Source organism: Caretta caretta, chromosome 1, assembly GCF_965140235.1.
Source record: "Caretta caretta isolate rCarCar2 chromosome 1, rCarCar1.hap1, whole genome shotgun sequence".
NCBI lineage: Eukaryota > Metazoa > Chordata > Testudines > Cheloniidae > Caretta > Caretta caretta.
The window spans coordinates 47,483,734-47,509,358 of NC_134206.1; the positions used below are offsets into that span (position 1 = coordinate 47,483,734).

Consider the following 25,625-nt stretch of genomic DNA (forward strand, 5'->3'; position numbering starts at 1 on the left):
CATGCTTTCTTCCTCCAGTTGGTAGCTTAGGCAAGCCCTGAGGCTGCTGCAACCTTGATTTACTCAAGCTGTGATTTATGAACACTAGAATCTGTTCAGCATCTTACTATGGGGCTATAATCCCCCATATGTATTTCTTGTATCTGATATGGCCAATTTACAATAGGGAGCTCCTTTCTCATGCTTCCATGTCTAAGTATTTTAAAACACAACATGTCTCGAACAAACCTTACCCTTAACTATCCAGGCACATTTGTTCCCAGAGTCCACGCAGTAGCAATGCGATGGAATAGGTGGAACACCATTCTGGATGCTGGCAGGCAAACAAGCATAAAAGTGTTCTACTTTGCTTCTAGAGATCCTGCATATTCACAAGTAGTGACTTTTGAAGCTGAGCAGAGTTTAAAGGATTTATTTCAACATTCTTGTGTGTGTACTTTGTTCTCCTCAAGAGCAGGCAAAAGCATGCTGATATTTCTATTAAAATTAATCTCTGCAAAATAGCAAATAGTCAGCAATCTTACTTAAATGGATCAAAGAAGGGTCACACGTTTTCTAATAAGTATATAATGTGGCATTAGTATTAATACCTTAGATGACTACAAATTATTTTACTATACCTGAAGCTCGTTATCTTCTTCAGTGTCCAAATTTACTGAACAACATAAGAGGAAATTTCTTAATTTTAGGCTACCACCACAAGATCTGTCTCTTCAGTATTTAATATATAATTTTCAAGCTATCAGCAACACACTAGATAATCATTTTTCAAATACCACCAGTTCACACTAAAGATTTATTGAACTAACAAGACATGAATCATACTTCATCTCATTCCTTTTTCTTGTACTATGTGGCAGATCCTTTTCCCATATAATTTCCCTCTTGCAATTTCCCCTCTCTTGGTATTGACACTTCCTCATCAATTATTGGGAGTGGACCACATCCTCCCTGACTGAATTGGCCTTCAACATTGGTTCTCCACTTGTAAGGCAACTCCCTTCTCTTCATGTGCCAATATATATTTATGCCTCTATCTGTAATTTTCACTCCATGCATCTGAAGAAGTGGGTCTTTTACCCATGAAAGCTTATGCCCAAATAAATCTGTTAGTCTTTAAGGTGCCACCGGACTCCTCGTTGTTCTTCTATTTTTATCTCTTTGGGGCAGGGTGTTTTATTCCATGTTTGAGCAACCAAGGAAACAAGAAAAAATGATGTTGAACACAGACTAAAACCAAGAATTGTTCCATAAATAGTCTTATAAACAGTTATTTTTTCAATCAGAGGGGAACTAGGTTTGACACTTCACCAGTTTTCATGATTGTGAAAACACATATAAACCAGTTACAGACCCAGTCATTAATTTTAGACCACCACCAAAATGCACTACAATATTCTTTTATTTAGTTTACAGAAGAATCTATCAGTACAGGTTGCAGAAAGAAAATGTTTAGTGCTATTTACAATTTGTTTTAAAACTCTGCTCTATACAAATTTAATTCTGATCAGTATGAACAATATTTTTGTAGGCCTATGGCATATAAAGCATTTCATCAAAGCAGTAACAATGGGTAAAATAACCTGATTACGTTTGAATGATGCTGACCATTTGAAAAAACAATTACACAGAACATCTGTAAGGGCTGTGAACACTTATTAAGTACAGAACACAATGTCAACCTGTGACTTTTTTTTATTTTTTTATTTTTTTAAGGCTAATGCTATTTATATGGAATATTGTTCTATTATGCTACACGCCAATCCATATTTAAGTTCTATAGTTATGCATTTTATAAGATTTTTATTAAATATATTCTACACTTATTTGTAATTTCATCCAGGAAGAATTCTTCCCGAGTGAAAAAATATAAAATCTTTTATATTTTTACAGGTTTAGATGAAACTAGCTCATGCTTTAGTGCTGTGCAAATTTCTTTAGCATATCAACCTTTAAATTATTGATATGAAATAAAATGGCATCCTTTTTAATTATGTATGCCTTTAAAAATCAGCTTCTGATTTTAATACACTTGCAAGCACTAATACCAAATGCAGATTACATAAAGAAACAAAACTAGTACTATGGCAGAGGTTTTTTTCTTTTAACTTTAATAATTCTTTTGAAGTCTCTTATGAGTAAGCATGACTCTGGACACAGATACAGAGGAGTAAGAATTACCGAAAAACATCAATTGCTGATATTCAAATACATAAAATTGATTAGTAAATGAAGTCTTCTAATATTTATGCACAATAATAAAAGCCTAGGAACTACAGGAAATTACCCCTCCCATATTAAGGCTAGGAAATGCACTCTGCACTTGTTTGTGCTGTATGAACAAGCACTCAACTAACATAGGAGAAAAGAGTGCATATAATAATGAAAAAAAAACCAGTTTCAACAGCCCTCTACAGAGTGCTTGTAAATTACAGGCACATAGTTTTTTTTGTTTGTTTGTTGCAGTGAAAATATATATAGCCAGGCTCGGTTTAGTTAGTATTCTGTGCCAGTTCGGCCACCAAGGTTGACTTGGTAGAATTGACTTCAGTTTTTCCTTTGAGTTGGCCATTAGTGAGCTTTTTTAAATTACAGATTCTATTTTCCAGTGTTGTATTACATACTGTAGATTATTTCTAGGTGTCTCAAATATCATTAGAGATTGCCGAAGAGAAACATACTGTCAACTGTTTTTAGTGCAAATTGCATCTAGAAAGCTTGATTGATTAGTTCCGGTTAATGAAGATTTTTGTGGCAGCAAAATGGTTTCTGCTGTGGAAGAGAACACTAACTTTTTCTGGAGATTGAATGCATTCAAGAACTGATGTATTATAAGATTATTCAGCAAGAAAAAATAGAAATAAAATCATAATGCAATTGTTCATAGATCTCTCCTTTAAAAAAGAGAATAATGTGACAGTGTTTATGTAATATTTCAGTTCAATGGATTTACTGACAGGCTCTTCCTAAAGATGTTTGAAGCAAGGCTGGGCCTCTTCTATTGCAGCAGCATGAAAGACAAAGACTATATTACATCACACTTAGCAGGTAAAGCAGACAGACTTTACAGGATCACACAGCAATTGCTCTCTCCAGTTTTTTCACGGTTTCTCTGACCTGTGGAACAATGAAAAGAAGGTTTTCTTGCAAGTCATTTACAAAACATTCAGTTGGGGTGAGCGGGGGATAATTGTTAATGATGCAAAAATTTTATCTTGTGCGATTTTATAAGCTCTGGAGAATACAAAAAATGTTACTCAGATACATAATTAAGAAATATGCTTTTTATTTTAGTGTGTCCAAAAACATTTGGTTACTTGCTTGACAAGAACTATTCATAAACCATGACGATTTTTCTCCTTTCAAAACAACCAATGAAAACCATAACATTTTTGAACACGTGCCTATGCAGCTGAAGTTGGAAGCTCACCTACTGTATAGCCTACCTTGAGAGTTTGGCTCTGGCAATGTCTCTCTAGCCACCAAATGCATCACTGTTGTCTTGCCAAAAGGAAGTTTTAATGCTGTGTGAAAAATAGAGGATGATTTATTAACACACTCACTCTTTTCATCACTACAGAACACACACAACTGAATCCATAACTTTAACTGGATTCGGTTGTTTCACAGCTTCCTACTTCTTACTTTACAATTCATACTGTTTATTTACCAATTCCAGAAAGAAGTTTTGTATAAATGTTACATAGATCAGGGTCTTATAGAATGATCAGATTAAATACTGTGCTTTTAATGTTTGTCACTGTGAGGATGATAAAGTTCTGAGGCCTGACCCTGCTCCTTTTGAAGTCAGTGGTACAATTCACTTTAATGGGAGAAGGAATGGTCACTTACACCTTGATTCAGCAAAGTGCTTAATTTTAAGCATGTGATTAAGCCAATGTGACTAATTTAAGCCATAATATAAACACTTACTGTCAAGGAATTGAACAGCACACTAAAGCGTGCATTACCAGAACCCTAACATTTTTCCAGTTCTCTTGAAGAGTAAATAAGCCAAATCTCTGCTGATATGATGTGATGTTTACAAATAATTTCATGGAACCTCTCATTGCAATGCCTCATGCTTTGACACTGAACACCCATCACATCAGTAGTATGTGAGAACCGTGCATCTCCAGAAACTTTAAAATGTTTTTTAAAACCAGTTGTTTAAGACAAAGTGTTTTCCTTAATACTGTTACTACTCTGTATCATTGAAATTGAAAGAATTTAAAAAATCTGATTTTCTTTTCACAATTCATTCCACTTTGCAGTAAAACTAGATGGTCAGCTTCATATTCCAGTTTTCACAATATTGTGTTTACGTTTTCAACACTCTGGAATTTTAATACATATTCCACTGCAATCTCACTGACTGAAAAAACAAAACAAAACAAAAAACCACAAAAGCATTTATACCCTATTCATATTAGGTTTGACCCACCCTTTTTCAATGCTCCCCTCAAGGCTTCTATGTTCTGGACCGCAACTTTGTGACAGCATTTGTCAGGATGGTTATTTGTAAAAGTTTCACACATTACTAGAGCTTCATTTTCTCCTGAGGTTTTAAATTTTCCACTATAAATTAGGGGAAAAATATCTTCCGCTGCATGCTCCATTAAAAAGATCAATCAATCAATCAGGGAATATCATCAGCAATAGATGAACCAGCTCAGTTTCTCTTTAGGAATTCAAGGTACTTCCTCCCCAGCCCCTTAGTACTTGTGCCCAAATACATAACCACTGTGACTTAAAGCAGAACCTTAACCTCTAATGAGCAGGTCATAGCTTCCATTTTCACCTCACAGTCTGCCATCTGCATTGAGAAATAATCCATCTCACAGTAACTGCAGAGGGAGGATGGAGAGGAAGTATCCCAACAGTCTCTATTTTCCATTTCAAATCAGTTTATTGCAGATCCAAGAATCAGATATAAAACTAAACCTGGCACTTGCTGGGCAGAAACACCTTGCTGGGCAGAAACACCCTACTTTAGATGGACTAATGGCATCTGGACAGCATGCTCTCTTCTCTCTCCACCCATCTTTTCACACTGACTACTAGCAGCAACAGAAAATGATGGATCTGGCACTTCTTGCAACAATGACACTGCAGACTTGAGAGACAAACGTTTTTTTCTATTACCATTTCCACTGATACTTTTGCTGTTTCCTCAGTCATTCTTGCATCAGCAGATACTTCAAAAGATGCGTTAACACAGGCTGGCAAACAAGCTCAAGACTTTTTTTTTTTTTTTTTAGTTTTAAGCTTCAACTTCAGTCAGTATTTACAAGATAAAGTTTGAGTTTATAAGTAGAAAACTGCCACACTTTGACAAAAAGAACCAAAGATGATATTTAGTTCCCAAAGAGACAATCTGAGGGTACTGTTGCCTCTCCAACTGACTAAATGACTTTCAGTGGTGAGCAAGCCCAAACTCCAGTCAATATTCACTAACCACTTGAGATAAATGTAATGCTCTTTATAAATGTTATAATTCAACACCCCTAAAATCCTTGGGTGAAAAGCACTATAGAAATGCAAAATATTATAACGTCATGAGAAACTGCATACTGGACTAAACATTAAGTTACTATTTTCTTTTGTTATGAAATGTATCCATGTTGCTTTAGTAAAGGTTGAATCAACATTCCTTTTCAGGAATTTATACCTCAGATGTATAATCTTACTCCAGGTTGAAATTTATTACATTATTTCATTAGTGTTGAAATAAATGTTTAAAAACAAACCTCTAAAATATAACAGAAATAAATCTTTGTAACACATGAAATATCCCTGGGGTGAAGCTGTGATGATTAAATTGCAATACATCAGTGAACAGCAATCTGAACTAATGACAGGTTTCAGAGTAGCAGCCGTGTTAGTCTGTATTCGCGAAAAAAAAAGGAGTACTTGTGGCACCTTAGAGACTAACAAGTTTATTTGAGCATAAGCTTTCGTGAGCTACAGCTCACTTCATCGGATGCATTCAGTGGAAAATACAGTGAGGAGATTTATATACACACAGAACATGAAAAAATGGGTCTTTAGCATGCGCATGGGAAGTCCCAGATGACTGGAAAAAAGCTAATGTAGTGCCAACCTTTAAAAAAGGGAAGGAGGAGGATCCTGGGAACTACAGGCCAGGCAGCCTCACCTCAGTCCCTGGAAAAATCATGGAGCAGGTCCTCAAGGAATCAATCCTGAAGCACTTACATGAGAGGAAAGTGATCAGGAACAGTCAGCATGGATTCACCAAGGGAAGGTCATGCCTGACTAATCTAATCGCCTTCTATGATGAGATTACTGGTTCTGTGGATGAAGGGAAAGCAGTGGATGTATTGTTTCTTGACTTTAGCAAAGCTTTTGACACGGTCTCCCACAGTATTCTTGTCAGCAAGTTAAAGAAGTATGGGCTGGATGAATACACTATAAGGTGGGTAGAAAGTTGGCTAGATTGTCGGGCTCAACGGGTAGTTATCAATGGCTCCATGTCTAGTTGGCAGCCGGTGTCAAGTGGAGTGCCCCAGGGGTCGGTCCTGGGGCCAGTTTTGTTCAATATCTTCATAAATGATCTGGAGGATGGTGTGGATTGCACTCTCAGCAAATTTGAGGATGATACTAAACTGGGAGGAGTGGTAGATACGCTGGAGGGCAGGGATAGGATACAGAGGGACCTAGACAAATTGGAGGATTGGGCCAAAAGAAATCTGATGAGGTTCAATAAGGATAAGTGCAGGGTCCTGCACTTAGGACGGAAGAACCCAATGCACAGCTACAGGCTAGGGACCGAATGGCTAGGCAGCAGTTCTGCGGAAAAGGACCTAGGGGTGACAGTGGACGAGAAGCTGGATATGAGTCAGCAGTGTGCCCTTGTTGCCAAGAAGGCCAATGGCATTTTGGGATGTATAAGTAGGGGCATAGCGAGCAGATCGAGGGATGTGATCGTTCCCCTCTATTCAACATTGGTGAGGCCTCATCTGGAGTACTGTGTCCAGTTTTGGGTCCCACACTACAAGAAGGATGTGGATAAATTGGAGAGAGTCCAGCGAAGGGCAACAAAAATGATTAGGGGTCTGGAACACATGACTTATGAGGAGAGGCTGAGGGAACTGGGATTGTTAAGTCTGCAGAAGAGAAGAATGAGGGGGGATTTGATAGCTGCTTTCAACTACCTGAGAGGTGGTTCCAGAGAGGATGGTTCTAGACTATTCTCAGTGGTAGAAGAGGACAGGACAAGGAGTAATGGTCTCAAGTTGCAGTGGGGGAGGTTTAGGTTGGATATTAGGAAAAACTTTTTCACTAAGAGGGTGGTGAAACACTGGAATGCGTTACCTAGGGAGGTGGTAGAATCTCCTTCCTTAGAAGTTTTTAAGGTCAGGCTTGACAAAGCCCTGGCTGGGATGATTTAATTGGGGATTGGTCCTGCTTTGAGCAGGGGGTTGGACTAGATGACCTCCTGAGGTCCCTTCCAACCCTGATATTCTATGATTCTATGAATACCAAAGAACATCTTGTATAGCCATCTTTGGCTGGAGAATGATAATCTGAGACAAGACACCATGGGAATAGAACTTGATGATGATCCAAGATTGGGGTTGGAGGGATGAGGCAAAGGGTAGGGGAAAAGAGGCAATATCTCGACACCATCACAGGGCCTAATAACATCAGCCACACTGTCAGAGGCTCGTTCACCTGCACATCCACCAATGTGATATATGCCATCATGTGCCAGCAATGCCCCTCTGCCATGTACATTGGTCAAACTGGACAGTCTCTACGTAAAAGAATAAATGGACACAAATCAGATGTCAAGAATTATAACATTCATCAACCAGTCGGAGAACACTTCAATCTCTCTGGTCACGCGATTACAGACATGAAAGTTGTGATATTACAACAAAAAAACTTCAAATCCAGACTCCAGCGAGAAACTGTTGAATTGGAATTCATTTGCAAATTTGATACAATTAACTTAGGCTTGAATAGAGACTGGGAGTGGCTAAGTCATTATGCAAGGTAACCTATTTCCCCTTGTTTTTTCCTCCCCCCTCCCCCCCCAGACGTTCTTGTTAAACCCTGGATTTGTGCTGGAAATGGCCCACCTTGATTATCATACACATTGTAAGGAGAGTGGTCACTTTAGATAAGCTATTACCAGCAGGAGAGTGGGGTGGGAGGAGGTATTTTTTCATGCTTTGTGTGTATAAAAAGATCTTCTATACTTTCCACAGCATGCATCCGATGAAGTGAGCTGTAGCTCACGAAAGCTCATGCTCAAATAAATTGGTTAGTCTCTAAGGTACCACAAGTACTCCTTTTCTTTTTGCGAATACAGACTAACACGGCTGTTACTCTGAAACCTGCTAAGAACACACTACTTCTCACTACTTTCACGAGTGGGCCATAAAATTGCACAATAGAGATTACGTATATTAACTAACTGAAGCCTAAATAAAAATTCCACAGGTAAGCGAGAGTTACTACTAAGCAGTACACAGTGAAGTTTATCATTATCTAGCCAGTATATAAAGCAGCATTAGAAAACTGAACCATATGGAGGATAAATTGTCCAAAAGGAGATTAGCAGCCCAGGTTAGTAATGGCTAAAAGCGGTTATCTATTTACAGTGAATTGGTGGCTCCAGTCCAGTTCTTAATGGAGAAGTATCCATATCACAACTAGCACAAAATGACAACCTGGTTACCATTATCAGCAAATAGGGCAACAATTAAAGGAGAAAAATGGAATGAACTGCCCTGTCATTCTACAGCTAATCTCTCCGAGTTGGTGTGGAGGCACACTGACAGGGCACATATGAAACTTTCCCCTTAATGTATTGCATTTGTTTTCCAGAGTCTTTATATTGTGAGATATTGTGGGATGCCAAAGACTTAAGTTTCTAACTAGTGCCACCACAGAGTGATAGAAAACAAACAAAAATGATAAATACAAAGGAATAAAAAGTCATTCCAGGTTTGACTTTATATTACATACATACAGCTACCCCAGGTATGACTTTATATTACATTTTCCCCTCCCTGTGCATTCATAATTACCAACAGCATCAACAGAAGGAATTTGTAGATGGAGAGAATAGGCCCTTCAGCTCACTTCTTAGATTTGGTAAGAGCAAAGAGAAAAGAGATCTATTTTCTTTACACATTGATTTTACTTAAGATTCATATAGCTGCCACCACCTCTGAAAGGAAATATTGTTAATTACAATACATTGTACTACATTCTGATAAATAAAAAATAAATCTACAAAATATAACTAGAAAATATGACACAAGGGGGCACAGTTGAGCTGTATTTCCTCACCATACAAAGTGAAGCCATTTACTTTTGTTCTCACATAACTATACAATTGTATCCTTGGGACAGAGCTAGATAGCAAAAATATTTTCCGTCATTCTAATTCACAGGGTGTCTTTCTTCATTACACTAATTCCCTAGTATTGTTTAGCCAATCATCATAATCTTTATCCATCATTTTTAATATACTTAGAGATTTCTGAAATGTTTTACACTGTAAATGCAGTATATGAGAAGTGGAATAAAATCATCTCTCTTCCATTAAAAGACAATAAAGATAGCATAACTATTCCTTATGTGAAAAAAGTTTTAATTTACACAGTGATATATACCATAGTCTAACACCCGATTCTAGCAGGATGGAAAAATATAAAGGTAACAAGAGTATCTCATGTTATGCTGCAGCAAAACTGTGCAGAAAACCATGCTGTGACCTTGAAGTCTAGAGAGGGTTTTACTTAAATGAGAATCTACTGTATTTTAAATAAATATTCACTTTGCCTGGGAAAAGTTGCTAAATTATACTACCCAAGTTATTTCATTACCTCCTAGTGTCACATTGCCATGAAGAAACCGTCCTTGATAAATAAGCCGCAGAATATTTGGACTGCTGACCTGCTCTTCTTCCCAATCTGAAAAAGAAGGAAGAGGGCTTTGTTAGAAACAGCCCAGCATATGCATCTTTTGTTTATTTCCCACCCATCCAGGGTAGAAAAGAGAAAACAGAACTCTTCCAGTTCAGTACTAACAGGACAGTGCGGCCTGCTGCTTAGTGGAGAGGATCTGAAGTTAAGACTCCTAAATTCTGTTCCTAACTTCCCCATTCAATCTTGGGCAATAACTATTCTGTGTCTCACTTTACTTCTGCTTTATTAGTGGTTATAAGTGATATATATGGTTATAAGTTCCTATGCAAAATATTTTTAAATGGATGATAAGGAAGACACTTCCTGTTCCCATTCAGACTCAATATCCATCTGGTTAATTTAGTACCATTTTCCTTCAATGGCAGGAGATTCTCAATCTCTCTGCCCTCCAACATTCAACTGGCTGAGTTCAGCCTCAGTCTAGGACTGACAAGCAGCCACATATATAGTAGGAACACATCAGTTCTCTGATCTGAAAATCATTTTAAATCAGTAAGCAGAAGTGCTCCTCTCTGTGGCTACTGCGCAGTGTTGGATTAGATTTAGCCAGTTGAATTTCCAGAGGGCATAATGAACTGAACATACCCTGAAATTCCTGGAAAAGCTGAATGGTAAGCATCTGACCCTCGCAGAAGAGAGACATATTGATAGATTTCAGGAAATGTCTCATAGCACAGTCTGGACAGATTTATGTACCACAAATTAACTGTAAGAATCATGTATTTTCCCATGAAGTGTTTTAGCTAAAGTAAATAATGTATAAGATTAGGTGATCACTTATTATTCCTGTTTGAAATTTCTGTCAATTTTCAAAACAAGTCAGCGAATCTGCATTAAGTTTTAAGGGTAAATATTGCAAAACGTTAACAAAATTATTTAACTTCAATCTGCTCTTTCAGAATGCTGACCAGGTATCTGATACCAACTGTTCACAAATCTGCTTCTGCTCTGCTCCATCTATTGTAACATTTATATAGCAAACACGAATATTCAAGAAGGGATAGGAGAAGCCAACCTGTATGCCCAGAATACACAATGGATACAATGGGCAGAGAGGAAGAGAAAATGAAACAGGGGTGTTGGGAAAGGTATTTAAACATTGTGGCAAGTGTGCAACCAGCATCTGGTAGGAAAAGATGCAGGAAGAGAAGAGTGAAAAAGGAACTATTACAATTGATGTCTGTTCACTTTTAGAGGCATCAGGCACAATGACACCTGATTAGAGGTGTACAGAGCACTACAAAGTTAGGGCTGACATCAGAAACAAGTATGAGCGGAAAGTGTGTAGAAGTGGCAATATTTACTAGATGCCTTACAAGATATGATCAACCTAGACAACTGAAACCATCTGAAATTCAATGTTTTCATTTACTACCTGTTTTAATTGCAATGCATTGATATGCTGTCAATAGAGTAGCTAAAATGAAGTGTTACAATTATCCTGATTATTAGTATCAGCTATTTATCTGCTTGACGAAACGTTATCTATAATTTTCTGCTTTAAGATTTCACTTCTCTGACTACCATCTGGACTGCAGTACTAAAGTTTAGCCAATTTGTAGTACTAGAAAGATGCAATAATACAAGCGGCCAGAAGATAAAAAGTGGCAATTTGGTATATTAATTCCTGACTGATGATCCACCGTTTTATGTTTTTAATCTTTGCTCCTTGGCAGAGTCTCAAGAATTCTTCCCCTTAAACAGTCACTCGGGATATTTAATTTTCATAAGGAAAACACTTCTCCACTAGCTAAACCAATGAAAAAAAGTTCAACTGAAAAGTGTCATAACGCTTATCAGACAATCATCGTAAGAGAAAATTTAATTATACCAACAAGGATAAAGTAATTTTAGAAAAGAGGGAATAAAGAGAAACTTTTCTAGCTTGGATATCAACTATCTGTCTGAGCAAATGAATCAAACTGGACAGCCTCACTGGGAGTGAGGAAGTTTTTAAATTAAGAGTATTTCAACCTATACATGGGGGGAAGGGAATAGAAGAGAGGTGGCTTAAGCATGCTAGTTTATAACCCTTTAAAATCATCAAATTTAGGCAGCTGACAGGACATTTCAGATATATGGCAAAATTCTGCCCTCAGTTGCAGTGATGTAAACCGAGACTATCTCCACCAAACTCAGTGATGTTAACTTGGATCTGTATTATTGTACCTAAGAGCACAATTTCGTCCATATCTCTGAAAGACCCCAAGGCAGATTCATCTCTGCACATCTTATGGACAAATCAAACAAATAAAAAACTTGGGGAACAGATTCAACATAGTCACCTTTTTAAATAATTTTAATGTGTCATTCTAGGTCAGTTATAATCAACCCTTGTAACAAAGATAGTTTTCAAATTTTAAAGAACAAGAGATTATTCACATATGCTCATTGCTTGGGAAGGCTTAAACAAGTCAATATTTAATTTCAGAGCTGCCTCAATTTTAAATAATTCCAGTTTCTTCCTCTCAGAACTAACCTAACACATGAAATGGGATTTTTAAAGAGATGGAGAAGAGAGATCACAATTTCACTGACAAATCTAGGCACTGTACTTTCTCCTACAATATAAATAAGGCCATTAGCAGCTATTTGTTCTAAAGATTTACATACACATAACAACTTGATCTGTAATCATATTCAGCCTATGAGCCATTTCTCTTGTACATGTTGCATACTATGATCACACATTAACTTTAGCTGTCGTTCCTTAGGTAATATGGAATGGCTTTCTTCCTATTAAAATATGTAAATTTCTTCATTCTTTGTTATGTGTACAAGGTACAAATCTCAGTTTTAATTGCTGCTGCAAAAGTCTGAAGTAGTCAATTTGATGAAATGCTACTAATTAGATTCACTGACACATAAATAAGAGTCACAAAATATAAATCCCTGATTCTGTGTTACATAGTGCCTGTTATGCGCTTTAATAGCTAGGCAGGGTGCCGACTTGAAACTGCAATGTAATATACTCAGGAGTAAATTTAAGAGGAAAAACAGTTGTTTCAGTCATTACTAATTCACACAAATGCACACTAGATAAATTTTATTTTGTCAGTTGTGTTCCAGAAGCACACTAAAACAATGTACAGTAGATACTGAGTTGCCATACCAAAGAGAAACATTGGTCCAGCTAGTTTGGTATAAAAAGTCTCCAACAGCCGTGTCTCTGTATCTAATACTTTAGAGGACCACAAACCTCCTCATTGTGCTTTTTGTCAACTGTGTAAAACTGCATCAGGGACAGAAAAATTCCTTCCTAACCTTCAGAGGAGACCAGTTTAGGGCCTAAGCATGTATTATTGATACTCCTATTGACATAGATAGCACAGATGCACATTATTCCTGTTCATGTGCAGTAATTTTCTAGCCCTCTTGCAACACTAAGTTAATGGCCTCCCATGACCTCCAGTATCAGAGAATGTATAAGTATTTTCTTTCATCAAATTTAACGTCATTTCTCAGTTTTGGCTTGTGTTTTGGATTGAGGGACAGGGAGATGAAGATTGCCTGATCAGTTTTTGTTGAACAATTCATTATTTTACTTACACCCACACCATCTCAGTTTATACTTCTACTTTCCAAAATAATTACTCCCAAATAATTTAAAATATCTTCATATTTAAATTTGTTCCCAGTTTCCCTCATCCTTTAAAGTCATTTACAATTGCCTTTTATCATTACCTTTTTTCTGGACATTACTGTATTTTTGTAGGTTGTTTCTGAGGCAAAGCGATCAAAAATACAAAATATTTGAGGTTCAGTTTTGCTATTTCATTCATATAAAATGGCATATTTTCCTTACTCATCCTTAGACAAAGGGTATAATATCTAACACCCACCAGGATCAGTCTGCAGTTATTAGATTTGTACCAAGTCTGTCTAGAAAAAAATTCAAGATGAGGGAAAAGCAGTACGTAGGGCACAATGAATACGAGAAGTAGCCTCAGAAATAAACTGGGTAATGGATCATACAAAATTTGAGACGTTGAAGTACCATTGAAAACAGAGGATAAAATATCTCTATATAAACTTCCATTTGAATATGAAGAACAATGATAAAATTGTTAACATTTCAGTCTTAATTACAGAAGAGTAAACAGTTTTAACTGGACAGTTAGCAGCTAAAGGACACATAAGAATGACTCACCCATAGGCCAGTTGTCATACACATGTTTTGCAATATCTGCAGCAGAATCATTTGGTGAAAACAAGAACTCTTTCGTTTTCCCACTTACCAAGATGAGGCGCAAATTTATCTGTAAAGAAAATGGAACATTAGGAAGATTTGCTAAAAATAAATACAAATGCACTATTTAATCAAAAGGCTATTTAAATTGCCAAAGTCATTCACTAGTTTTAGCAACTAATCAGTCCAAATTAGTCTGGAAAAAAAATCACAACAGATTTAAACAGAAAATATTAAATATAGACAACCGTATTTCAACCGTATTTGCATCAACCAAAAAGGATGGACAGAAGGGATTTTTCTCATAGATGGGCCAAGAAGATGACAATTATACTAATAAAATGTATCATGTATATTAAGGCTCTTTAATTCAATCACAATATATGCAAATGCCTTTTATTAGTTAACAGTACCATCAAATACAGTTTTTCAAGGAACAAACAAGTTCATTAAAGAACACTGCTAAATGCTAAGAATTCATCTTCTCTTGACCTTTTACTTAACTGAAGGAAGAAAAATATGCAAATTTAAAAATATGAAATTCTGCTTCTAAAAATTAAACCCTAGACTAACTCCAAACCCCTCTTCTGTATATCTGCACCTTGACTGTCAGACCTGACTTTACCACATGGACCCACTACAGAATATTAGAAAGTCAAACAGCCTCTAGACAGTGCCTGTACGTTTTAGGACTTTGAATCTTCTGCTGATCTCTCTAACTTGCAACTTTATTTTTCTCCCAAGGAGAATAAGATCCTGACTCCGTGAAGTAATTAATAACACCATCATTTTTCTCTTAGATGTCATCAAACGATACGTCCAGATATTGGCATCTTCAGTTATTATTTCCCCCCTTTCTGTTTGAGAGTTACTAATGGACTGAATCAAGACATTCCATCCCTACAGGACCCAGCCCACAGACCAAAAAATGATAGAAAGACGTCCTAATGTCTAGGTTTCAAAACGGTCCTGGTTACAGCAATATTAGTAGTGGCTAAATGATTTTCAAAGCCTAAATTTCCATCCCCACCCCCTCACCATCTACCATTCTGTTCCAAGTAATATTGCTTAGTCAGGGCCGGCTCTCGGTTTTTTACAGCCCCAAGCAAAAAAATGTTTGGCAGTGTCCCCGCCCTTTTTTTTTTTTTTTTTTTGGCTTTTATACATGTTTGCACTTTGAAATGTTTTTGTTGGTTTGTTTTGGGTTTTTTTGACTGTTTAAAATTTAAAAAAAAATGAAAACAGAATTTGTAGTTAGTGAAATAAAACAAATTTCCTACTAGTGTACTCATTTAATTTTAACAAAATCACAATTACAAACAATTTGGGTTCAACTATACAGTGTAATGAAAAACATTAGTGTTTTCTGGTGCGCGCAGTTTTTCATTAATTAAAAATTTATATGAACTGAATTTTTCTGGTTTTAATACTTGCATAGTCTTTTAATAATTCAGTGAAATCTACACTTTGTGCAATGGTACTTTCAACTGAAATTCACGTGAGTCCTGACAAACGATTTTCAGACATGGTGGACCTCAAATAATTTTTTGGTAATTTCAGTTTTGAGAAACTGCGCTCCCCAGAAGTCACTGATACTGGTAAATGTTAAAAGAATGTGTAATGCTATAGCAGTGTTTGGAGTGAGGTGCTCGGGGCTGTACAGCCCGCCCATGGGCCCCCCACCCAATCTCAGACCCGGTCCCACCCCTGCAGAGGGGACAGTAACCGACAGAGAGGCTGGGGGGCGGGTCAGCCATGGGGAGGGGGGCGGACCAGCGTCGAGCCGCCAAGGGCAGCAGGTCCCTTACTGGCTGTGGGTCCTGCCCCGATCCCGGGCTCTGCTCGGCTCCGACTCCTCTGCCACTTGTGACACACGCTGCAGGGGCAGGCAAGGGGGGAGGAGCCACATCGCCCCGCTCCCCCAGTGGCGTGGGGCCAGGGCAGGGACCGCCCCCGGGGCCGGGACCCCTGCGCTGAGCCCACCGCCCCGGCCCCACACAGGGGCTCATTGGTTGACCCTGAGCAGGGCCGGGGGAAAAAAAAAAGGATGGCCGGAATCCCGCCCCTGGAAACGTACCGCCCCAAGCATGTGCTTGCTTTGCTGGTGCCTAGAGCCGGTCCTGAGCATAGTGATAACCACAGGGCTAACCTCCGCAGCACACTTGGGTGTGCTAGACAAAATGCCTTTAGATATATGGTTCCCCTTGCCATTTCTCAGCCCTTGAGCTGTAAGACAATGAATAATTACTATAACAATAAAAAGTGAGGCTTTACTGGATTTTGACCTGTATTCTACAGGGTTTTTTTTCCACTTGCTATACTACTCACAAATAGGAGCTTGAACAGAGATTCAGCTTAAAAGTTCTACAGGACATGATATTTCTATCAGTTTTTTCTTTGTCTGAAATTCACTTAGGAATCCAGTAAGGGGGAAAATAGGCTACTGTACAAATGAAATGATTATTCTTTTTCTTAAACTCCTGTCATAATGGCAGAAACCTTGTTTTTGACTGTAGTCCAAATGTCAATGTTTGTTTATTTATTTTTGCATAAAGCCCATAAATAATTTTATGGTATACCACAGTATTTATTATCGTTTGCATTGTTCTGTACAACACAGATCAAGTCAAAGAAGATGTAAGGCAGGAAGGGGCAGGAGTTGTAGAAAAGTTATTTAAACAAGGAAGATTCTTCAAATGCTCAGACCAACCCCAACAGAAAAACTTAAGAACAGTCATACTGAGAAAGCAACAGAAGATTGCCAAATAGGCTGTTCACAGACACACATTACAGCATATACAAGGACTGTTTGAATTGTGTGTGTTTGGAGATATTCAATGCTACAGAAAAACCTTTAAACCTACAGTACTAGATTAATCTGTTTCAACAATCTGTGTTATATTTTAACAACTCCTGTCTCTACTCTCACTGAATTGCCAAACAATCCAGAAGGTTGAGAAAGGATCACGTAATCTAAAATAGTTACACTACTACTTTTTTAGGTGCTGAATAGTCTTGTCACCAAACATTGACTGTCCAGCACTGCCAAAGACTGATGAGCTAAAACAGACAGAGCAATGCCTAAGGCAATAGTCCTTGTATTAATCAGAGAACTTATTCCCCACTTAGTACAGTATTTAGGGGATGGCATATTTCCTTGTTTTTCTGCTTCTTAGGCTTGTCAGGCTCACTACAGAAAACAAAGATGACGTAAAAATAGTGTGAAAATGTAAGTAAAGTTAAAGTAACTGCAACATTTCTGTCAGGACCTAATGCTGTCCCTTACAGATCTCTGAGTAAATACACAATTTAAAATGAAGATAAGCAACAGAAATGAAAAAGTGAGTAAAAATGTTCATTGACATTCATCCTACATGGCTGACTCCATTACTGCTGAAATTCTGCTATTGTCTCAGAGGTTCACATGATCCTGTGATCCAATATCAAGATGCTTCAGGTAACGCTAACAAATTTTTAAAGAGTATACTACAACTATATGTAGACCAAGGTTTTTGTTTTTGTCTCAGAATGTGACCATTACTGAATATTAGCAAAAGCCTGAAGCAAATCCCTAAAATACTTAAGCAGATGTTAGGTCAAGTTATGTAAGGAAACAACTGCTCTAATAAATGGTTAAATATTTTCTTATTTATAGCACTGCAGACTATAGCCATATTTTTAGTGTGCGTGCTTGTCTAAATTTTAAATCTAATTTTTTAAATCTTCTCTTGAAGGAATCTTACTGTTCATTGTGGTGTGACAGTCCCACAAGGTCTGAATCTGAGAGTCTAGTCTTTAAAATCTCCTTGAGGCACCGTGAACTGTTATAGGCATTCAACTCCTACACTACTTACTCTGCAAAACTCTCCGATTAAGATGATATTTTTAAAGATACTATTGCAAATTTGAGAGTCTGAATGCATATAGTAGGGGAGAGCCTGAGTAATGGACGAGTTATCTAATATACAAGTAGCTAATTTTAAACTCCTACGGTTATACAATGATTCAGATGCCAGTTGTATAATACATCATATCTCATCATTTGAAAGGCTGCAATGGAATTAAAATGTGTCCCCAGATGATTACCAAAAAGAGTTATTTTTCTTCCTTCTTCCTAAGGAGATCCTCTACCCTTGTTATGCCTTCTGTGCTTTTCATGATCGTGGCTGGTTTGTCCCTCCATGGGGGATAGGACAACAATGAGTCTTGTGATTCTTTTTATGAAGACTACAGAAGATAGGTTCCAGCCTCTTGCTGTGGGCAAGACAACCCCAGAGTCTTTGCTATGAGTTTTAAAATTCAAGTTTCTTTATTGTAGTAAGAACTGAGATGTTATTGATGAAAGGTGAAAAGAGCCAGCGATGTTAGAAGTAATATTTAGTGTCAATTCTGGACTATGTCCACTCTGGTTGGTTCTTGCAGAATCAAATTATGAACATTACGTTTGAGAATTTTAAGCATATAAAGTCACTAACTTTTAACATTATCTTTCATAACCCTCATCTCTTGGCAGCTTAAAATGTTTTTATGAACATTGTAAATGTGGGGAAGGAAGTGGCTTGGTGAACAAATTTCTTCACTGCAAGCGTGTTTACTGGGTGAAAACGACAGCCATTTTTGAAAAACAGGCTATAAAATTGTTTGAATGCTGCAGATTCCCTAGAGTTTCATTTTCTGGCCCAAGATAGGATTCTGCAACACAAGAATACTGTAAACCGTTGTAAATAGCAAGAAGTGAGCAAAGTAAGTTACAGTATTTCCATCCTATTCTTTTAATTTAGATATTGATATTATCAATTTTTATATTACACTGATGACTAGAGGCTTCCAATCAGAAACAAAGGATCTTCATAAAGCTATACACTATACATACATAGTGTTAGTACCTGTCCTGAATAATTACAGTCTATGATGTATCAGAGGGGTAGTCGTGTTAATCTGTATCCACAAAAACAACAAGGAGTCTGATGGCACCTTAAAGACTAACAGATTTATGTGGGCATAAGCTTTTGTGGGTAAAAAAACCCACTTCTTCAGTTGCCAGAAGTGGGATTTTTTACCCACGAAAGCTTATGTCCACATAAATCTGTTAGTCTTTAAGGTGCCACCAGACTCCTCGTTGTTTTTGAGACTATGATGAGGTCTCTGAGATAACTTGGGTTTGCGGGTATTATTTTTCCACAAAGTATGCAACATTTACAAAATTCATAGAATCATAGAATATCAGGGTTGGAAGGGACTTCAAGAGGTCAACAAGTCCAACCCCCTACTCAAAGCAGGACCAATCCCCAACTAAATCATCCCAGCCAAGGCTTTGTCAAGCCTGACCTTAAAAACCTCTAAGAAAGGAGATTCCAGTGCTTTTACCACCCTCCTAAGGAAAAACTTTTTCACAATATCCAACCTAAACCTCCCCCACTGCAACTTGAGACCATTACTCCTTGTTCTGTCATCTGCTACCACTGAGAACAGTCTAAATCCATCCTCTTTGGAACCCCCTTTCAGGTAGTTGAAAGCAGTTATCAAATCCCCCCTCATTCTTCTCGTCTGCAGACTAAATAATCCCAGTTCCCTCAGCCACTCCTCATACATCATATGCTCCAGCCCCCTAATCATTTTTGTTGCCCTCCGCTGGGCTCTTTCCAATTTTTTCGCATCCTTCTTGTAGTGTGGGGACCAAAATTGGACACAGTACTCCAGATAAGGCCTCACCAATGCCGAATAGAGGAGAATGATCACGTCCCTCAATCTGCTGGCAATGCTTCTACTTATACAGCCCAAAATGCTGTTAGTCTTCTTGGCAACAAGGGCACACTGTTGGCTCATATCCAGTTTCTCATCCACTGTAACCCTTAGGTCCTTTTCTGCAGAACTGCTGCCTCGCCACTTGGTCCCTAGTCTGTAGCAGTGCATGGGATTCTTCCATCCTAAGTGCAAGTCTCTGCATTTGTCCTTGTTGGACCTCATCAGATTTCTTTTGGCCCAATCCTCTAGTTTGTCTAGGTCCCTCTGTATCCTACCCTTACCCTTCAGCGTATCTACCACTCCTCCTAGTTTAGTATCATCTGCAAACTTGCTGAGGGTACAATCCACGCAATCCTCCAGATCATTAATGATTATTAAATTGTGGGAAGGAAACTTCTTCTCTGTCATGCACAGGAAATATGTTTAATGAAAAACTTGTTGGGCCAAGGGAGTAGAGAGGGTGGTAAACAGCATATAGAAACACAGAGATTTAAGTTTCCCTTTTTGCAGTCTGATATATTTAGTTCCTGGTTCATTTTCATAATTAATGTTTTAAAAGAGCGAGATGTTCTCCAAAGCTTAAAGATAAATCTGGGGCTCCTAAAGATTCAGTATCACTAGCCCAGAAAAAGTCCTCTCTGTCTCTAGGTACACATCACCACACAATACAAACTTTACTTATCAGTGTCAGATTTGCTTAACAGAGATTGTAAAGAGCTGGAAAAATCAAACCAGTGGCTTGAAGAAAAAGCTTGGATCAATGCTAAGGTTCTTGGAACACACAGGCTAAAAAGTGAGGTCCCCTTTCTCCACCAAAAACTATGAGGATTATACTGTTTTTTTGAGTATGCCATGACTCTTTTGTATCTCTGGGACGTCCTAGCAGGCAACACAAACACATACCTGTCAAATATCCAAATATTTTTTAAAGCGCCACACAATCACTCTACAAAAAGAAAAGGAGGACTTGTGGCACCTTAGAGACTAACAAATTTATCTGAGCATAAGCTTTTGTGAGCTACAGTTCACTTCATCCGATGAAGCTCACGAAAGCTTATGCTCAAATAAATAAACCTGTTAGTCTCTAAGGTGCCACAAGTCCTCCTTTTCTTTTTGCGGATACAGACTAACACGGCTGCTACTCTGAAGACAATGATTCTAGTTTTTCAGGATCAGGAATACCATTTTACAGTATTCTGCTGTTCAGGGACCTCAAACTAATTATGAATATATGTTTAAAAAAACATTTTACCCTTATAATGTCCCATTCTTCAGAAGCATGCTCTTCTTTACACTGCTATGACTAAAATAAAAATTAAACCAGAATGTAATTTTACACAGGATCATTTCATCCCAAAGGAACCCAGAGCACTTTACAAACTTTATATACTACTTAATAAAATAGATAAAACCCCTAATTAAAAACATCTACAACATAAAATACATCCACATGACATTATAAAATTTTTTTTAATAATGTTTTCACTACTGGTTATTCTATTTATTGTAAGAGAACTGACAGTGCAAGAAATGGCTTTGGAGAACTTTCACCTTTAAGTAAACTTTGATTAACTATTTTACATTTCCTAAAAGGAACTACTACTTTGACATTTTTTACCTAAGACTTCTATAGCCAAGAGATTAGAGGGAGAAAAGTTAGTTTCCCTGTATTCAGTTTGTTTACTCTGGTGCAGTTAGGTTCACTGTTTCTCCAATGTAGTTAGGCTCGGCAGAATTCAAATTTTTATTTTTTATAATTTTGACTGATATCAATGTTAATTTCAAGCATTTTTTTATTTTTATCTATTTAAATTTTCATAGTTGTGGAAAATTATGGGGTGAGAGGGTGTCAGACTATAGTTATTTAATGGCTGTCACGGAGATTCAAAAAGTTAAATTTTATAACCATTAAAACACAAACTGTCAATATCACGTCAAAATAGAAAAGTAAATATCCTTAAAATCAAAATAAAATAAGTTTTCAAAGAGCATTTTTCTTACTTTGCTTATCTGTAAATTTATATTATTATTGACGGAAATATTTTTGTTTGTATATGTATAGTGAAATCAACATTTACCAACATTTAATGATAAAAATCTAATCCTTCCAACTCTAAATATAGTCAGTTTCCCTGAGTACAGGTCTTTCCCACAACATGAAAGAAAACCAGTTTTTTTTAAAAAATAGGAAAATGTGGTCCTAAACCTGCACTGAGGACCATGCAGTCATATCCATGTCCACACAGAGCCCCTACTGAAGTCAAAGAGGGTCCACCTGCTTGCTTCTCAGTGCAGGATGGGGGCCTATGAGCTGTGACTGTAAAACCACACATATTAGCTGGTGACAAGTATAGCCCCTGAAATAACTGAGGGGCGGGGCGGAGGGGCAAAGAAGTTGACTGCCATTTTAATAGTTACCACATCACATATGTTACAAACGCTATTCCATTAATGGCTATGTTTTGAAGATACATATTATAAGTTGACTTATACAGCACTTGTGGAAATCACTAAACTCGGCCCATAAAATGGCCCTATTTCTATAGTAAATTCCTTATTTTGAAGCAGAGGGAGATGAACAATGGACAAAGATTAAAGAAAGTAAGTGGCAAAAACAAATTTATGGCATGGAGCACTATGAAGTTTTATTGCCACTCATTTGGTAGACCTGCATAACTCACTTGTAGCCACACCACTTTTGAAAAAGGTGGTCATCCCAAACATGAGGCCATAAAAACTTTATAGTATGCAATACTTCACTCTCTAGATTTATATGAACTATGTAACTATTTTCATAACAGGAGCACTGATCACTTTATAGGGAATAGTTTTAAAGAAAAAAACAGACTTGTTTTGTATGTGTAATTGGCCCCTTGAAGTGAGGAATGATTGGGAAGTCTTTGTACAGGTAAGGCAGTCGCAATATACATTGGCAAAGTCTGGAGAAGCAAGTAAGGGGAACAGAGACAACACTAAACTTGTTAAATTAAATTACATTTAATTCTAATACAACTCAGATTTTGAACTGATTTGTTCTGTATCTAGAGCTCTGTTAAACAGTAATAATGACCATTTCAAAAAATTTCTTAGAGATAAGGTGTGTGAGGAAATCTCTTATTAGACCAACTTCTGCTGGTGAGAGAGAAAAGCTTTTGAGCTTTCTGTGTAAGCTTGAAAGCTTGTCTCTTTTACCAACAGAAGTTGGTCTAATAAAAAGTAATTACCTCACCCACCTTGTCTCTCTAATATCCTGGGACCAACATGGCTAAAACAACACTGCATTCAAAAAATTCCTTATCATTCAATCCCCCTTTTCTCGCCCTCTCTCCCCAAAGATCTTTAGGACTGGGAATGTACCTTTGCTTGTTATGTGAAATATCTAAAACACTATTATATGACCAAAACTAAAAATAATTATTATTGGCCTAACTAATCAAAAGATTCAGAACCACCTGGACAATGCAAATCCCAGATGCTGGCTCCATAGGAGGCTAACTTATTCAGGGTCAAATGGACAAAGTTCACCTCCCAAATAAATTATTTTTACCTGCTGTCAGATGTCTGGCTACGCAGCTCCTGCTAATTCAGTTTACAATTCCCCATTGTCTCCCCCTGGAAAGCTATTGCATATGGCTAAGCAGCCCACTGGAATTATTCTAGTTCTATTGTAAAAAACAAAAAAACCCTCAAAGAAGAAAGAGAAACTCCATAATTTATATATGCTACTATTAAATTAACGAGCAGTCCCATTCCCCCCAATCCCAAATTCCTCACTTCCCATAAACATCACCCCAATAACATTTGCTTTTTACGCAGCCCTTCTCTACAGAAGCATCTTTCCCTCAATGTCAGTAGATTCTGGTTATTTTGGACCAATGAGGGGAGTAGTATCCACCAAGTCCCATAGAAAACTAGTGTATTCTACCCACAAAGTCATCTTTAAAGAGCCTGCAAACATGTAGAGAGGAGCTACAAGGAGTGGGGCAGGAAGAGCCAAAATTATCCATGCCAACAGTAACGTGGGCCTCCCAATTTGGAGGTAGGGGTGTGTGAGTGCACACACACTCTGTGGAAGAGAAAGAAAGACATGACTAAAGAAAATGGAAAAAAAATTAAGACAGCTGCTTTATGGCTAGCAACTTTTATTTTATTCATGTTCCTACATATTTTCATGTATGACCCTTATAAGGAGAGGAAGAAAGAAAGACATTACTGGTGCACTAGAGAGAGCATACAGAAAGGTCCTTGTGCACTAGGAAAAGGTGGGAGTGAAATGGCAGTCTGGGTTTCCTGCTGAGAGACAGAAGGGAATGAAGCAGAGAACATTGAAGACTGGGGAAGCGTGTGCAGTGGAGCTGGACATGGAGACATCAGGAACTCTAAAGCCTGAATCAAGAAGTCAGTGAGACCATAGGCAAAGATGAATACAAGCTTCCAGATGTAAATCCTGATGCAGCTGAAATTAAGGGCAAAATTCTATTAACTTCAACGGGACCAGAATTTGGCTCTTCAGCTGAAAATCAAATACAAGGATGTCACTAAAGCACACAATATGAAACTGAACATTTCAGATCTGTGTTATTAACTGGCAATGAAGTCAGCATATTTAGGACTGCAAATGACATTTGGTCATGTGATCTCATTAGATCCAATACACTATTTTTCCAGCACATTAAGATAGACAATGCTCGTTCAGTGATACTGCATTTACTGTGAATACTAATTTCTCTGAACTAACTTAAGAATGTCAGTTGTGCATTGCCTAGGGAGCTAATTTATTTACTTACATTTATTTTAAATGGATTAAAATGAATAAAAATGGTTTAAAAAACAACAAACAATATACATAGGAGCACTCAGTTTTCCAAAATTTACTTTAGCCACACCAGGATTCTCCCATGAGCCCAGGTTACATTAGGAACAGAGCAGGACCAGAGGAGCATTTCCATGTTAAAGTGTGTATTATTTTTTTTCAAATTATGAATGACATGTTTTACTACCAAGAGAAACAAAGGTAGTTACGGTATTTTAGAAGCTTCCTTGAAAGTCTTCAGATATAAGACCTCAGGGGGGAGAGAAAGAGAGAATTTCTTCATCCTTTAAAATTATTTTGTTTGTTTTTTCATGGAGATGGGAGTCCCATGTATCAGAGCATATGGACTAATGTCATGGTGAGTCTCCCACCAGCAGACGAAGGCCGGATAGCTCTCCTTCTGAAAGCTATTAAAACTGTTCCTTGTTTGGGCCCGAAGTGGATGGGTACAAGAGAATGCCAACATGCTCCCATCCAGGGTGGCAAGGGAAAGAGGGACAAGCCTACGGCCAAAATGCTGAACCTATATGCCAACCTGAATGGCTGGTAATGCAGCCATTAATTCAGCTCAAATTTCTGTTCTATTCATATTCTATTGTGAAGCATGTTGCATTTGTTATGTTTTTAATGCTGTATTCAGAACTGTTTTAAATAGAAATCTTTGAACAAGTGCAATAATTTTACATGAAATGCTGAAATGAACAATATCTGCCACTGAATTTAGACACAGCTTGAATAATTCTAGAAAAAAAAATGGCCATGCTGCAGTGTATGGAGAAGTGAAGAGTTATTGGCCATTCATGTAGTGAGGTCATTGCTTATTCTTTAAACACACTACACATAAGTTACTAGCCAGAAAATGATGTGGAAAATGGTGGTCCCATGAAGGGTCCCCAGGGTCAGCATCCCTACA

At 37.6% G+C, this 25,625-nt stretch overlaps 1 protein-coding gene across 1 annotated transcript in view; it reads right to left on the reverse strand.

The window, feature by feature from the left end:
- Positions 1-1,384: 1,384 nt before the first annotated feature.
- The window catches only part of UBL3 (ubiquitin like 3), a 70,005-nt gene continuing 45,764 nt past the window's right edge, over positions 1,385-25,625 (reverse strand). The window contains exons 2-5 of the mRNA XM_048846674.2: positions 14,116-14,224; positions 9,864-9,950; positions 3,447-3,524; positions 1,385-3,117 (exon numbers count right to left, since the gene is read on the reverse strand). Of these exons, the coding sequence (XP_048702631.1) occupies positions 3,065-3,117; positions 3,447-3,524; positions 9,864-9,950; positions 14,116-14,224 (327 nt within the window). The 3' untranslated portion in view covers positions 1,385-3,064. The remainder of the gene's footprint in view (positions 3,118-3,446; positions 3,525-9,863; positions 9,951-14,115; positions 14,225-25,625) is intronic.